The sequence below is a fragment of the Miniopterus natalensis genome, chromosome 1 (genome assembly GCF_054644295.1).
Source record: "Miniopterus natalensis isolate mMinNat1 chromosome 1, mMinNat1.hap1, whole genome shotgun sequence".
In the NCBI taxonomy this organism is placed as follows: domain Eukaryota; kingdom Metazoa; phylum Chordata; class Mammalia; order Chiroptera; family Miniopteridae; genus Miniopterus; species Miniopterus natalensis.
This window is the reverse complement of record NC_142081.1, coordinates 138138738-138156063: the sequence shown is the minus strand read 5'-3', so window position 1 is coordinate 138156063 and position 17326 is coordinate 138138738. Positions and strand designations below refer to the sequence as shown.

Below are 17326 nucleotides of genomic sequence, written 5' to 3'. Positions count from 1 at the left end.
AAACATGGGAACAGAGTTGCGAAGGTCCTGTGGGAACCCCCAGGAGAGAACACTTAGGCTTAACTGGCGGAGGAACCGTGAGGAGCTTCCAAGAGGACGTACCACTCAGCCCAGACCTTCAAGGATGAATGAGGTGCTGGCAAGGCGTCTGAGGGGGCCAGAGGCTTGGGGAAGGGCTAAGGTGCAGATCTGGCAATGCAGCTGAATCGTAAGCTGCAGGGTAGGGCAGTGAGGCGGTAGGTTTTGAAACATACATGGTCCAGACTGCGGAAAGCTTTGAAAATGCTAAAGAACGTGGGTTTTTGCCCTAGCCAGTTTTGTTCAGTGGTTAGAGCACCGCCCCTGGACTGAAGAGTCCTGGGTTCGGTTCTGACCAAGGGCCTGTACCTTGGTTGAGGGCTTGGCCTGGGCCTCAGTTGGGGCATGTGCAGGAGGCAACCAATTGATGTGTCTCTCTCACACTGATGTTTCTCTCTCTCTCCCTTCCACTCTCTCTGAAAAACAATGGGGGGGGGGAATGAGTTTTATTCTGTGGTCAGTGGCGGAGAACCCTCGGGGAGGAAGCCTCCTGAGGTCTGACTGGAAGTGAACAGAGGGCCAGTAGTCTCGATGAGGGACAGGGCTTGACAGAGCTGAGTTGAAAGAAAGTGAGCTCAGGGTGAGGCTGAAGCACCTGACTTTGAGTCCAAGTTTCACTGCTTTCTTAGTGTGAGACCTCGTGTAAGTTACTTAGGTTTTCTGAACCTCCGTGAAATTTTGAGCATCTACTGGGCCAGTGTTTCTTCAGTTACTTTAGGTAAGAATCAATAAAGTAACTTGTTAAAAGTGTATACACGTGACCTGCCCGCAGTTTCTGGTTCAGGACATTTTCACAGGGGCCCAGGTTTCTGCCTTTTAAACGAGAGCACCAGTAATTTCGTTGCAGTTGGTCCCACACAGTACTGTGTACTTTTACAAGTAGAAAAGGTGGCAATCTATGTTACAGGTGAAGAAACCAAGGTTCAGAGAGAGAGTAACTGGCTGAAGAACACACAGCTAGTCAGAAACAGAGCACTGGGATCTAGATCTGTCTCCAACTGCAGTGCTCGCTGCAGTTCCTAATATATGTGGGTAGGTGTGTTTCCATCACTGCCCTTGGCCTAGTCTGCTCAATCTGATCAATGATTAGGACTAAGGAGATAACCACCCTCTCCTCCCCCATCTCTGTAGCCTGGCCAATAAAGGAGGAATTTCTGCTCTCTGGGCAGTGGACAGACTGACTCACGGTCTTCTCTTTTGGGGCTAACTTGCCCAAGCACAGGTTTGTTCTCATTTTCAATTCTGTGGCAGGTGAACTGCTGAGGCAGGGCGTGTTCAATTTAGGGAAGTCAAAGGAAGTCCAAATCCATGTCATGGTTCAAGCCATATTCTCCAATCCAGCCTTATTAATTTGTAAGTTGATACTGGAGGAAGGCATAAAGCCTCAAAACCCAGCCCTAACCAAACCTGAACATCATCAGCTACACACTTTTAAATACTGACCTCCAGCAAACGGGTCTAAGGCTAACTTGCAATGCTGGGTTCACATGACTTAAAAAGGTGCATTGCCTTTGATTCTACACCTCTATTTCTAGCAATTGATTACAAAGAAATAAAATTTGTGCAAAGATTCAGTTAGAAAATATGTATTTCACTTCAGTGTTGCCTAAGATAGAGGAGAAAGGTAATACCATCTGAATATCAGCCCAAAGACTGATTAGGCAATCATTACAAATCACATCACAAAAGAGTAAAAAAGATATCCACTATATTATACTGGTGGGGGAAAAACAAGTTACAAAATGGTGTATTATGCTCCCACTGCCATGAACGTCTAACATATATTATGTATGTTAATGTATATTTCTACATGTGCACAAGAACAGCTCTAAAGGCCACAGCAAGTTTTTAAGAGTGATCAGCTCTGACAGCGGGAACCTGGGAATTTAATAATCACTATTTCTATTGCTCATTTGAGCTTTCTAATTTTTCTAGTGAACATGAATTGATTTTTAATGAATTATTTCTTTTTATTTTCATTAAAAAATAGTTAAGCATTACTGAAATTTCCAACAAAATCATCAAAATAATCATTGCTTTCCTGTTTTACATTTTAATTATGGTATGTTAATAAGTGTTTTATGTTCTGAAAGGCAAATATGGTTATTTTTAATGAAAATATATAAACAAGTTTTTAGACCTTAAGGAAGGGCACTGACTCTACAACTTAAATTGAGGCACGTTACTGCTGTCTCTGAGGATGGGCCCTTATCTTAATGTGGAGATTATAACATCCACCCACAGTTTTCAGATGAAATTAAATAAGATAACCATGTAAACTGCCTAGCACAGTATCTTGCCACAAAGCAGAAGTTTAAAAAGATAAAAAAGGTAATTGATTTCTCTCTCAAAAAAACCCCCACAAACTTCAGTTTTAACTTAAATCTTTTAATGTGTACAAAAAAATATGAACAAAAAACAGTTCAAGCAATATTTGGGAGACTTAATTAATTCTTTTCCTAACCTTGATGGCTAGCTAACTGGTTAACTCAACCATAGTAAACAGTAAACATATTTTTACTTCCATACTTTTGGGTTTATTTCAGACTTTAAAAATATGTAAGTGTTAGGAGTCAAGACAAAGCCTAACACACCGGAGAGAAGATAATAGTACCTTTTCCCTTTACCTGTCATCCACACTAGCACACCAAGATGATATGTGTGACCACAATTATTATAAGGCATAATATATAGTGTTTAAGATGGGAGAATTATGTACCAAGAAAGCTGGCTCCACATCAAAATATATTTAACATTCATTGGGTTTTACTGAGAGAAAAAGAAAAGCCTTGAAAGGATAGAGGCTGGAATTTTCTATGAGACTAGAAAAGTATTGATTTCTCTTTGCTGCCGAGCCAACATATCCCCTTGGACCTGATCCTTTAGGTGCCAGGAAAGCTAGAAAGATTTCAGTTAAAAGAAAATTCAAAGAGGGGAAAAATAACTTGTCCGTTGTCCTCTACATTTACAATTACAGAGATCTCCTCTCTCTATAATTTTTGCTGTGGGGGAGAAGAAACCCAGCTCCTAAAGGATTAAAGGGAGAAAAAGTAGCCTAACCAAAAATATATTCTTACTCCCATCCAAGGAGTTAAGAGTTAACTGGCAATTCCATATCAAATATTAGAAGGACATGCGGTTATTAACAAATATAAAATTTAGAAATCTGATCCCTCACGCACCTCATTCCCTTACTAGAAAACTATGGGGCTGAAGAGGAAAAGCAGGTGCTCTCTTAACAATTAGGGGAGAAAAAGAAGCCCAAGAGAGGAGAGCCACCTTTGAAAGGGACATAATGACAAGTCCCAAAACTTTTATTTATGCAAATATTTTTAAAGGTTAATGTAGGGCCTTCACTCAGTATTCAAATTCCAGGTCAGCATGTGGTATAGTAAGGACCAAAAGTTTCTTCCCTTTCTCAGTTGCTTTCTGGGTACAGCCGAGACCTCTTTGGCTGCAGAATTCCCAGCGGGTCACTGGCTTACACCATCTGGGACTGGAGCTTGGTTCCCTTAGTACAAAACGAACTGCTTTCGCAGGCTTTATCTGAATTTCACACCAACCATATTAGGTGGGCAAGTCAGATATTAATATGTCATTTGTAAATGAGGAAATAAAGGCTGGTAAAGGTTAAATAACTTCTCAAGGCTCTCGGGGAAGAGTAATAGGCTTTGGACCAGGTTCAGCCTTCACCTAATAAAGACTCAAAACTGTTGCTTTCCCCACTGCAGAAGGATAGAATCAATTTACCACACACGCTGACCTAGGAGTGAGCACTGATGCTGCCAACATGCATTTAGAAAGAACACAAAGAATTTTTTAATATCAGAGTATTCAAGTGTGACTGAAAAAGAGAAAAGTCCTTTCTCTCTGGGGAAGAATAAAAATGAAGTGAAGAGCATTAACCATGTGCTACTAAAACACAATTGAAGATGGTTTGCTTTTATTCTATTTCTATCTCAAGCACCCCTCTGAAAAAAGCATTTTTCATGTCCCCTTCTTCAGTGAGGTTTCTGGACCTAAGTAAGAGATAAGTACTGCTTACGACCAGTTCTGGTAGGAGGGTCCACCCCCATTCTTCTTACTCATAGGCTGACTGCTTTCAGCTCTTACTTGGAAACTTAACATTCTGTAAGGAGAGACTTTGACTTCCTCACAGAAGACACTGGTTTAATGCTCTTTTCATTGACGCAACAAATCAGAGAAAAAGTAAAATAATAAAATGCTAAGAATTATGTAGCAGACACATTCAGATTTTGCTTTTCACATAGCATTTGGTTAAAGAAAAATCTTTTGGAGATATCCAAAAAGCCTACATGAAAATTTCCTAGTACATTATTCTTTATTCAGCAAATCTACTGAAATGCCTATTCTGTACTAGGCTGAATGTAACTCTCATAATTCATCAGTAGCCTCAGATCAACTGATCTGATAGTCAACTATCATCAGTAGTTGACTGACAGGTCTCATTGCAAAATAAAAATACAAGGACTTGTAAAAATACCTTAGTACCTCAGCTTTTACATTTTTGTTTTGGTAACTGTTTCATTCAGAAGCTGACAATAATTAAAGAACATTAAAGCTACACTGGAGCCACTCCTCTTTTTTTATTATAGAGCCTCCCTTCCACCCAGCCCTCATTCAGCCTTTCTCTATGTTGAGTAAAGTAGCAATAGGTCTCTTTTTTAAAGTGAACATAACATCAACAATACATTACTATGACAGATTACTTGTGGACATAGTTAGAAACGATGGTCGATGGTCGATAATCAGATGTTTTTTAGAGTTTACTTGTCCCTCATTAGCTGCAAAAAATAAAATATGTTTCTAGACCTTCTGTGATGCAACATCTCTGCCAGTTATCTTTCTCAGTCAGGTGGGAGAAAGGAGACAGGGAACCAAAACTCTTGCTGGCTCTGTAATGCCCTTGCAAATTTCCCACTACAAACTGAAGGCAGGTGGGAACCATTCTTCAGTGAGCTCAGCAAGTGGTCTACATATAGCAAGCAGATAACTTGAGAAGGTTTTTAAATTTAGATATGTTGGGTATTGTGTACAAATATACTACTTTACAGAGACTATAATCCTCTGAACAGCCTCTGTTATTAGCCTATAAATAGCTCTGGCTAGATTGACTACATTATCAAAATCTCTGGAGTTAGCATTCACTGTTCACTGTCTATATTCAACTCTCAACTCTCCCCTTTGGTGCATTTCAAACCCCACCCCCCAGTCTTTGTTGTTGGTCTTTAGGTCATTTTCCGGCTTTATGCCTCTGAATCTTAGAGACTGAATCATTTATTTGCCTAAAATGACTTAAGAGCTTATAGCAGAGTCTACAGTTCCTGGACTGTGACTTCATAAGGTCACTATTAATACTTAAAAAGTGATCATGAATCTAAAACAGATTTTTCAAATTATTTAAATAAGATCCAATGGTTGCCTTTTCCAAATGAGTAAGGACCTATCAGGACAGTACAAAGCGGAACTAAGTCTCTTCATTGCTACAGTATTAGCTTTCCACACACTGGCTCAGTTTGGCATAACCACTTAAGTAGTAACTTTAAAGACGCAAGGGTTAAATGAGTATCCTCTTTTCAAAAACCTTAGTCCCATGACAGCAGCACCTATATAACACTGATATCTACTCGGCCCAGAAATAAAACAGATGTGCTTTTCTGCTGGCCCACAGACAATCCTGGCATATTTTGTCTTTAAATTCCAAGTTTATCTTGAAATCAAAGGGATACGAGATTTATAAAATTCTAATCATGTCTATAATATCTAAATGAGAAACAAAAGGAATCAGAGAGGAATGAAATGATCCAACTGCTTTAAAAAAAAAAAAAGTCACATAAACCAAAAATGGTTCTGTCTAAAGAACTAACAGGATTAGTTTAAAAAAAAAAAAGCTGCAAAATTTTCTCAGTTGATATTATGGAAGAACACTTGTGAGGCTACAAATTCAAGTCCAGATAGATGCATTTGGGAGGCCTAAATCCTGTTAAATCACACATGAGTCTTTGACCACAAGAGAGACTAGATCAAAATAATGGGTTTGATGAGAACAAGTCCAGGACCTGTATTAAGGGGGTGCAGGGAGAGGGTTCCTTCAAAGAGCAAGATTTTCTGCAGGTTGGCTCAATTGCCTTGCTTTAGTGAAATTGGGGTTTTCTCATGTTTTTATGAATAAACAAGACATTTCTAGGGTCATATCAAAAAGACATATCTGAATGAGGATCATACTCTCGTGGTACCAGTCATGCAGATGGGACACCATCTCCTGTGGGGCCCTTCAGTGTGGCTCCCTGGGACACTGGAATAAGCAAACTATTGGCCATAAGCTATCTACGCTATCTGAAGGGGGGATGGCAACAGCACCCGATTATTCTTGTTGTGATCCTTTCCCAACTTTGTAGCAGTACAATTAAGAATGAACCCAACAGAAGAGTCTAGGGCTCTAAGGAATCTCCCCATGCTTTCTTCTGACATCCGCATTCAAATCTGAGAGAGAACATACTTTCTAAAACTTAACTTCTGCACTTGAGGTAAAGAAGAAAACTTAATACACTTAGCTTCAAAAAGCGTACAATTTAGATTAGAAAATTAAAAATAATTTACCATTAAGTCAAATTAAGTAGCTCCTTGCAGTAAAAAGACACACTGCCTTAAACATCTTGCTCAAAATACAAGCCAGAGTCTCCTCTGCCCTTCAATTAATTATTACTTCCGTGATTATTCTCAGAGCTACACAGCAATGTGATGTACAGTGACTTAAGTGTGTAAGCTCACTGACTAGACATATCTACCTTAGTTCCTTAATTCCAGAAGTGAGCAATGGAAAAATCAAATTTTAGCTGTTTGTAAGCAAATACAAACATGGGGGGATGTTAAGACCAAGATATAGGTATAATTCTGTTCATCAGAAATCCAAATGTTGATTCCCTTCAGGTAAAAACCATACGTCTAATAAAAATAAGAAAAAAAATTGCAAACAAACATCTTCCTGTCCCGCCTAAAAGTCCATCCTCAGAAAGTTCACAAGGAAACAAACATGCAGTCGGCAGCTACGCTAGCCAGGTGCTGCTGTGGTTGGTAGGACCCAGCTGCAACGCTTGTCGTTTCCTGCACGAAGCTGGCTGCTTTTCCCTCCCCTGAGCGGCTGAAGAGAAATGAGATGTTTCTCTTCAAAGGTGTTAAACATTTGGGCTGTGTGAGGGACAAATGGAAGCCTGACACCTAAGATAAATAACCGCAGTGCGCCAGGCCAAAGGGAACTTCCACTGTGTTAAAGCCCCCCAAGCTCATGGCTCACACGGTATTCAGGCACACAAGTGCCCGGACCCCACAGAGGAGGCAACTATTTTTTGCTTTTAATGTTAACCTCTACCATTGGCCTACAGGGATTTTCATAAATAAGACTCAGAGAAAGAAAGGCAGGGTCTCTGCTCTGACATATTTAACAGGCTTCTGCATCTTCTCGCTCTCTATGGGAGACAAGCCAAGGTTTACTGTTTCAAGAACTCACACTGACACCAAATGTGCTACTATTATAGGTACTTTCTCATTAGGCCCATTTTGCCTGAGGTAAGAATCCTTACTTAAAATTCTGTGAGATGCCCATTTGTAAAATTTGTGGTATAGACACACCTCTAAGAATTCCAGTGCTGGAAGAATGTAATCAGCTCATTAAACTTTCCCTTCTGAAGGGAAAAAAGCTGGATTGGAGAAGGTGGTTCTACTGAGTAGGTAATGCTGTACTCAGGTCATAAGTAAAAGCTGTGCGATCACATGTATGTCATTTTGTCTAAAAAAGAGGAAAAGTTTATAGAATTGCTAGAATGAGCTACTAGCAGAAACTTATCTGTGCCCTAGCTGGTGTTCTCAGGATTACCTGCAGTTACTACAAATGGAAGATTCTGTGTGGAGAAGGGGCAGTCAGGGCCTTCCCCCACCCCCAGATGTTTTTCTAGTTCTAACACCTGCAGGCAGCAGATGCCGTAAACAAGTAGTTGTTTGTAATGCAAATTCCAGGAACTGGGATGCCTCAGGGCTTCTCTCACCTTAAACCCAAACACAAATAGTCACCCTACTCCCTGACACCCTCGATAAAAAACTATCTGGATGTCAGTTATACAAAGCCTCGGTAGCAGACCAAGTTAGAGAGCAAGAAGGCAGAAGTGTGGTTAGGGGTGAAAGAGAGAGGCTGCCTTCCGGTTAAAGTGTTTTGGGTCTCACACACGTTAAAAACAGCTGTTAGGTATTAAAAACCAAAGCCTGCAACTCACTTCAGTGGAACCTTAAACAAAAAAATTGGATATAGCCTTGTGGTTAAAACGGATAAGCTTCTGGAATTGTGCAAACTGCAGAATATCTGCAAGAAAATGTACCTAAAATAAATATGTCCAAAAATGTAACAGCATAAAGCAAAGCAGCAGATAACAGGGTAAAGTAACTGTTTCCTGACCACACCCCTCTCCTCCACTCTTCACCCACTAACATTTATCTGGCCACAAATCTTTCCTAAGCAATGAATGGCTGTTCAATTCACTGACCTCAAAATTTTAATACATACACTAACAATAAATACCTTCCATTCTCTATCAAAATTTCAAAATGATTAATATGGGGGGGGCAAAAGCTGGAGAGAAATGCTGAAGGCAGAAAATACTGGTTGAAAGAGGAAGAGAAGCTTAATTTTCAATATTAGTATGGATCCTTTATAAATACCACTAGATTTTTACTATAGTGACTTTAAAATTTGTTTTGAAAGGAGAAGTAGCTGAACTATGGAATAAATCCCACAAATACATATTAAGCATTAACTGTGTGCACGGCTGAAAAGTATAAGATTATTTTAGTGGCTATTTTCTATTGTTTAACAAGCCAGAAACTATACTCTGGATTTATCAGAAAGATTATCTGTTGTTCTAAAGAGCCTTTCAACAGAAATCTTCAATTATTCCTTATCTAAACATATTCTCCACCCCTCTTCATAAAAACCCAACAAACAAAATATCCCAACTATAAAAGAAATATCTGATATGTTTTTATGTTCAGCTCAACAAATATGAAGTCTCCTACAAATTTTAAAACTCAGAGAAGCATTTATTTGGGGATGGTCGCTAAATATTAAACTATATTTGTTTTTGTTCATTCATTCACTTTTTAGGTAGGAGATTCATATTTACTACACAGGCATCTCCATCATTAAACATTTTAAAAGCCCTTTAAAATGCCAAATTGCTATTTCCTATAACAACCATCATAAGATCTCCCAGGTCGCCATTTTAGCAGCGAGATAAAAATTAGAAAACTCTTATTCCCTACTTGAAAGGTCAAGTATCTTTTTGAAATCTGTGGGGAAAAAATTACAATAACTTCTAAATCACAGTGCCCACATAAAATAGTTCTATTTCACGTACCTATCATTTCAACACTTGAGTACTGTGGATAATCAAGATAAACGCAAATACTCTTGCAAGTAAGAGCCATTCCTCTCTGCTATTTTGGTGAATCTTCTCAATCCCAGATTCTCTCCACTGAGGGATTAATGACAGTACTTTCCCCAGATTCTGTGATTGATTTTTTTTCACTTAGTGGAAGGACTGGGCTAGTAAGGCAAAAATCATAGGTTGCTTTTTATGATCGGAATCTGACTCTGAGGAGGGCCAGGTAGACTGAAACTCTAAATCCCCAAGACCCAGACATATATGCTTCCCATTGACTTTTGGGTGGTAGAGGGAGAGTGAGACCGAAGGAAGGTAAATATATTGACGGAGCAGTAAATATTAATCCCACCGCCACAGGGCCAGTTCTCAGGGAGCACCCCATCACCAGCACTCCGCATGCTCACACACTACACAAGTTACCACACAGTTACCCTTCAGATGCTCTCTCAATATAAATGAGGTTTCCACTTCCCAGCAAAACCGAAATACTGTCAATTCTTCATAGTGCCATACCTTTACATCATGCAGTTATAATGTCACTGCATTTTTAGAACACTGCAAGTTAACGGAACCACGAGATAAAAAGAGCAATTTTCACAGGGTTATTTTCAAGTGAAATTTTCTCAGCAATTGATAATAAAGTAAAAATAGCTCATCCCAACTGCTTTTAAAGAAACATTAGCTAATACAATAAGAGGAGGACACTGTTTTAAAAGCTGAAGTAACATTCCCAACGTTGAGCTCCAAATGAGCCAAAGTAGCACTGAGTCTACATAGCTTTAAGGGTAGTGAAAGCTATACAGTACTTAGCTAACTGAAAGAGTAAATCAATTTTTTCCTCTCATCAGCACAAAAAACACAATACTCATCAGATTGTAAGTTCGTAGACTTATCTTCACTTGATTTCATGACAATTGGTGATCTGTTATTTATTAATCTTAACCAATAAGCCAAAAGCTAAAATTCCAAATGCAAGACATCAAAGTTAGCACTCTTTTAAGGCAGCCATTCCTCACAACAGGACTTATGTAGCAATGACAGGTCATATATAATTAAAGTGTTTCCAATGTAAAAAAAAATATTTTGCCAAAATACAAATTAATTTGCTCTTCTGAAAATAATTTGCAACATCGGCATGTTACTCACTGTTCTCGGAATGGGTGGAGAGAGAGATCCATTTGACATGTATGGGTCATTATTCATATTTGGCATCATTATGTACCCGGAATAACTCGAGTAGGAGGGTCCCTTGTTGTAGAGGCCTCCGTCTGGATGCTTGCCTGAGAGAATCCAAAGAACAACTGATGATGCATTGGCTTCCTTTTTATATAACCGGGTTTTATCTGAAAATCAACTAGTTCTATGACAAATCAGACTTTACATAAAAAGAGTTGTTTACAAAATATCGTAACTGAATTATTATGCTCTATTTTAGATTGACAGTATTTATTCTCTTAAATTAAATTAGCAGTGAACCATGCTTTAAAAACATGTGGTTCAATTTACTTCCACTACTGACTGGTGTTTTCACAAAAATAAGTGTTATCCATCTAACTTAATTTGTTCTAACACTAACAAACTGGACTAAGAAATAGAGACACGTGAAAGAACACACACAAACCTAAAGCTGCAATTTAAATATATTAGGCCATCTAGCCATTCACACACATATATATTTATACACTAAAAGTTACACTCCACCTTACAGGCAAACTCAAAAATTCTACCTGTGCTTCCAGATTTTTAGAAAATGTCAAGGTTTTACTGAGGGAGAGAGCTGTAACTAGTATATGGGCAACAACCCAAATTTATGAAGGATTAACTCCAGGAGACTTAATTTTATGTGCTACACTTACATCGTTTTGCCAAAGTAATTTGCCTGCGTTCAGTATATACATTTCTTCTCTTTAATCTGTGTAACTACCTTGTAGCTCAGAACGAAGCCTGATATTATAGTTTTCTTCCCTTCTTCTCTAGGCTGACATATTGTACGTACAAACACTTCGTTCTGGTCAAGCCAATTGTAAATAATTAAAGGAGAACAGAAAAGCTGACTGTCCAACAAGGAAACCCTACAGATTCCTTGATTCTTTTAAAGTCACACAGAATTCTCCTTAAATCTAAAAATATATATACAATTTTTACAGTTTTGAGCAACAATCAGAAGTGGGGAGGAAATCTATCATGTTTCATATGCATAGTTCCTAATTTTACAAATAAAGTTTTATATTTTTACAAGTTAGATTCTGCTTTATTGAGCCATATTTAGTATGAGCATTCTCTGCCTGCCTTCTCACTGTAAAGGGAAACATTAATTTAACAAACGAAAATCCATCTGAAACTATTCCTGTTGGAAAATAAATTGGTTTAGACTGTGTCACTCTTTATAACAATGTAGGAAAAATGCTAAAGATCTAAACCGATTAGAACTTTAGGTAAAATGAAGAAAAGAGGGAAACTCATTATTTCCTCTTCCACAAAGAATCTGGAAGCCAAATGAAATCCAAAGCTCCCTAACTCATTCAAAGACAAGTTTTAAAATTACATAAATATACATTAGAGGTAAGCATTAAGTTTCCTGGGTTTTCTTTACCATTTTGTTAAAATAATGGGCACAATCTTGTCACATCTGATCCTAGGCTTTTTTGAACTCAAAATAGCAAAATGTACCTACATTCACAAATTGCACTTGTTAAATGATAAAGTTAGGAGAAGTAGAATTAAGTCTTACCGTCATCAGGGTGTTCTCTGGCCTTGTCATGGTAGGACTCCTGCGAGGTTTGTGCTTGTCTGGCCACCTACCAGCATGAATCCCCACCCCCAAAAGAAAGAAAATCACCTTAGAGTTTGTGACAATACTGATTGTGTGTCCACTGGTAACTCAAAAGAGGTAGTTTAGGTGCATCTCAATCACCTGTTTTATTAACCTAAGAGGTGGAGGCTAGGGGTTGAGTACTGGGAAATCTTTTTCTTTTCAACATGTATTTCTGAATCATTATTATCTGCCCAAGAGGAGAAAAGTATAAATAATAAGAGGAAAAACAATTAACAATATAGTAAATTTGCTGTTCTGACTGCTGTTTGCTAAAATGCATTAAGGCTGCGTGGATGCCTAGTATGATTGGAGTTTGAGTTAATGGGGTTGATTGTTTCCATAGCTTCTTCAACCACTGTTCACTTCAATCAGAGCTGATTAAAACCGTGCTGAAATATCACTTTGCAACTGAAAATGACATTTTAAATAAAAAATAAGGCAACCACTCACAGATGGGGGCTTAATGCCATTGTCCCAAGCCAGACCCAGCAAGAGAGCTCCACTCCTTATAACGTACCATAAGTTGGCTGGCTGAGCGCAAGCTTACAAGAGAAAAGTGAACTACTCTGTGGTTAAAGAAAGGAAAATTTGAGAGTCGGGTTATAGACATCTAAAAGGTAGCCCAGCTAATATCAGTTCTGGTAACCACCATCCACCCAGGCTCAACCACGTGCAAATCAGTGGTATTACCCCCTTCACCATCTTCCTTGGGGCTGCCCCATGCCCATTTACCACCAACACAAACACTGACAGAGCCCTAATACCTGGATTCTGGGCTTCAAATGCAGCACCCTTCTCCCCAGAGCAGAAACATGCAGAAAATGTGAAATGGTGGCAAATTTACTCATGGAATAAAGGAGAGCCAAAAATGGGTAGGAAGAAACAGAGGCTCCTCTACAATATGAGAGTTTAGCCTGAGTGTTTTTTGGTGGTTCTTTGGACATGCATCCCCGCAATGACTTCCTCACCTCCTCACCCTCAATACACACACAGTCACAAACCATTTAAATGGGGTTGGGTGCACCCTACCTCCCACCACCATGTCCCCCTCAAATTGGCATAATGGCATGAAAGATTCAGAGGATAAAAAACAACCTTAAATGTCCTCCTTAGAACCCAGGTCCCCAGCCTTCCAAAATGAGTACTCACCCCTGCCATTGGGATAAAGAAGGTAACTCTGAAGTGTTCTTAAACGCGTTGTTTAAAACCCAAAATGCCCCCGCCCCCAAAACCACACGCTTTCTTTTTGGGGGCAGAAGGATGCCATTTAAGGAAAAAGGGTATACCCTCCAAGTTTCTTTGGAGGGAAAAAATCGTTGGTGAAATCATCTGAATGTCAGAACTTTTCTACCGGATTTCCTCCAAAGCGGTTCCCAGCTGTTGAACCAGGGTGGCCAGTGCAGTGTCGGGTATCAGGGTCCATCCGCCACCCCCACCCCCTTCGGAAGCTCTCGCGCGGCCTGAAATAGCCCTTCCGCGGGGGTCTCTGCTCGCGGCTTTCTCCCGCCGGCACCCACGTGTCTCTATTTACTCTACTCGAGTTACCAGCTATCGCCCGCTACGGGGTAGGAGATCTGATAAAGCGCTTTCCACCCTCCCCAGTGGGTGCCCTGGCTTCCGCCGCATCTCCACTCCGACTCGCTCGTCTTCTGTGTAGATTTCAGGCCTGATCCGGGCCCAAGCTAACCCCAAATATAAGCGCTTTTTCAGTGATGGGGGTTGGAGAGAACTGGTGTTGCGGGAGGTACTGCAAGGGATGGCTGGGTTCCGCGTGCCTAAGGCTGGGAGCAGCACGCCCAGCGCCGGGACCCCGGCTGCCGCAGGGGCCAGCCCCGCACCGCCCCCGCCGCTCGGGCTTGCGCCCGCTCAGCCCGCCGGCTCCGCGCGAGCCCAGCTCAGCGGCGGTTGGGCCGGCCCCTCCTGTCCCCGGCCCACGCCCGCCTCCCCTTCCTCTCCGCCTGTGGCTCGGCTCCTCTCTACCTAAGCCTTTGGTGGTTTAACGCACTCTTGCAGAGATATCTACCGAGATAGCGGGTGCACTTTGTTTTCCGTCCCACAGAAGAACTTCTCAGTTCAGACATCCTCGCTTTAAAGCATCGCACCCTCTCCGTGCCAATGAAAAGTCCGAAGGCCAAACGTCGTGGTAAAGGCCGGCTTCTCCCGCAAACCAACGGTTTCGCCACCGAACTCCAAACGGATCCACTTGGAGTAAGTTTCCCTGCACAGCCCTCCACCTTCCACCCGACACGCGCGCGCACACACACACAAAGGAAGAACACTGACCAGGGGCTCGCGCACCCCCCCCCCCCGCAAACGAGGGACCTCTGAGGGACCGTCGCCGGGACTGCCTGGCGCCTTCCCTGCCTCCCTCGCTCTCCACTCTATCCCGGGACCCGCCACGCCTCTCGGCGCTCGGGCAGCGGCCCACTCACCTCGTGCCCGTTGCTGGCCGGGATTATTTCAGACTCGTTTACCAAGGAGGACTTGATGTCGGCTAAGTCGCCTTCCTCTTCGGGGTGACTGATCTCGGCGAAGATCTTCTCCTTCTGGGGATCGCCCTCGTCCTTGAAGGGGATCATCTCGTCCGTGGCGCAGAGTTCCGGGTCCCCCCCGCCACCGCCTGCCCCTGAGAGTTGGGGCATCCCGACCACTCCTTAATCTCCGCTCGGCTGGGGGAGCACCCGAAGCGACAACAGGAAGAGAGGGGGTCAACAAAAGGGGGGGAGGAAAGGAAAACTGGAAGGATGCTTGAAGTAAAGACAGCGGGCGGAAGCGGGGCCAGCGAGCGCGGGGCCGGTGGCCCGCAGTAGGAGCAGCCTCGGCGGCGCCCAAGCCCCGCCAAGACCGACGCCGGTGCCCGCCGGAGGCCGATGGGCACCGGGCTGCGAGGGCCGCCGCAGCCGGCGCCTGTGGGGGCGGCGGCGCGGTGCGCTGGAGGCTCCGCTGCCCGGGCGGCCACCCCACGCCCCCAGCAGTCGCGCGCTGAGGACGCCGGTTCTGCAGCAGGCGCGACTCTCCAAAGTGCAGAGCACGGTCCGTCGGGTGCGTCTCTACGCACGCCTCGCCACCCTAGCTTCCCCGGATGCCGAGTTGGGAGTTGGTTTTCCGAGAAAAGAGGAGAGTTGGGCAAAAAGTCTCCGTTTGCCCCAGCGGAGAAGGTGCAAGTAGATTCAGAAGATAACGAAAGGTCCACTTCCTGGAGGGTTAAAAAAAATAAAAATAAAGAGCCACCCGGGTTGGAGATGTCCGCTTTCGAGCTGCTTCTTTCCTTTCCTTTCGCTTCGGTTTTCCTTCTCCAGGCGTGTTAAATCTGCCAGAGGAGGAGGAGGAGAAGGTGGGGGCGGAGGATGAGGGGAAGAGAAAGAGAAGTTTGCCAAGAATAAAGTTTGTGCCGAGGAGCACTGGGAGTCGGCAGTGGAGGGCACAGCGGGGTCTTGGAGAATCACAGCAGGGGCCTCGAACCCAAAAGCTTCTGCCCGGAGCTAGAGCCGACACACAGTCGCAGAGCCCGACCCCTCTTTGTTCCCGGCTCGAATTTCTCAGCCTGGCTCGCTGGCTGTCTCGCTCGCTGCTCTCCACGCCTCCTCCGGGCCGCTCTGTCAAAGCGAAGAGCTTCAGCCCTCGAGTTCTCCCGGCCGAGGGGAGGGGGACGCCCAGAGCTTGGCTGTTTGCAGGGCTTCGGACGCGTCCCGGCTCTTCTGCCCGAGCGCCCACAGCCTGGGTCCCTCCTCCGAGCCCTGCCCCGCAGGTGAGCCGCCGCGCTTCCCCACCGCTTCTCCTCCTCCCGCGCCCAGCCGGCGCTGAAAAGCTACCCATTTGCGTCGCTTCTCCTCCCCCTCCCTTCCCCCGCCTCCAGCTCTCCTTGGCTGCCCGCTGGGGGGGGGGAGGAGGGGGACCGCGAGTTGGAGGTGGTGATTGAAGACTTTTTTTTTTTTTCTTTTCCCAGAGCCTGTAGGACGAGTCCTAGTTTTGGGGTGTGTGTGCGCGCGCGCTCCTGGAGGGAAGGATCAGGCAATTGGGCGAGGGAAGGAGGGACCGGGCGCTTCTTGTAACCCACTGAGAGGCACGCTTTGCCTGCGTGAAATTGACAAGAAACTGCCCAAACGGTTTAACTTCATCATCTAAGTATCTCTTCTCTTGTCGACTCCCCACCTTCCTCTGCCAGCCTCACCCCCTCCTCCTTTCCGCCTCCCTTTCCACCCCCACCCCCAGCTTCGGTAAGGGGAGGAAGATGAAAGAGAAGCCGCGGCAGCTGCGATCGACACCACATTGATAGATGCTCTGACCCGGCGGACGAGGCGGGAATCGGGGACCGAGAGGAGGAAAACATAACAGGCGTTGCTCAACTAATCAGAGAGAATGGAAAGGGCAAGGAAGAGACTTGTGGCTTTCCTAAATATGTGGAGGGACAAGGGAGCACATGCTAGCAAAAATAAAATTTCCAGGCTTACCAAGAATAAGAAGAGGACCTGAGTTATCGCTTTTTAAACAAGATCTATTACAGCCTCACCATGCAATGCACATAGACAGGTATGCCAGGTCTTCCTGGATTTGGGGAGATACATGCCACAATGTGTGGCAACCTCATAGAGGATGCAAAAAAACAAAATAAAACAAAAGCAAAAAACAAAAAACACAAAACAAAAACCCAAGGAGGGGGAAGAGAAGGCGAAAGGACCCAAGAGATCGGGGCCAGGAGAGGGAGAAAGGATCTGGCAGTCTTTGGCACCTCTGACTGCGGGCTCAAAGGGACCCTTGAAGATGCAAATCCAAATCCAACCTCAAAAATTCCCCAGCCTCCACCATCTCTTTGATGCATTTTATACAAGGACAGGACTTAAGGAGGTGTTTTGTGAAAGTTACAGTATAAGCAAAGCTGAAGTTTGAAAACACATTACATGTAGTTCCTTGGCTCTCAAGCCCTTTCAGTTAAAAAATCCAGGCAAAATTATTATACCCAATACAGTAGCCATCTGTAAAA

At 43.2% G+C, this 17326-nt stretch overlaps 1 protein-coding gene across 5 annotated transcripts in view; it reads right to left on the bottom strand.

Moving 5' to 3' along the window:
• LEF1 (lymphoid enhancer binding factor 1) overlaps nucleotides 1-16110 on the bottom strand; it is a 108714-nt gene extending 92604 nt beyond the window's left edge. For 4 of the 5 annotated variants that reach the window (XM_016214500.2, XM_016214505.2, XM_016214498.2 and 1 more), the window contains exons 1-3: nucleotides 14778-16110; nucleotides 12262-12328; nucleotides 10677-10810 (exon numbers count right to left, since the gene is read on the bottom strand). In XM_016214500.2, coding sequence (XP_016069986.1) covers nucleotides 10677-10810; nucleotides 12262-12328; nucleotides 14778-14987 — 411 coding nt within the window. In that variant the 5' untranslated portion in view covers nucleotides 14988-16110. Of the gene's footprint in view, nucleotides 1-10676; nucleotides 10811-12261; nucleotides 12329-14368; nucleotides 14603-14777 lie in introns of those variants that run through there. The other variant, XM_087826181.1, reaches the window with a different exon arrangement.
• Between the last annotated feature and the right edge of the window lie 1216 nt (nucleotides 16111-17326).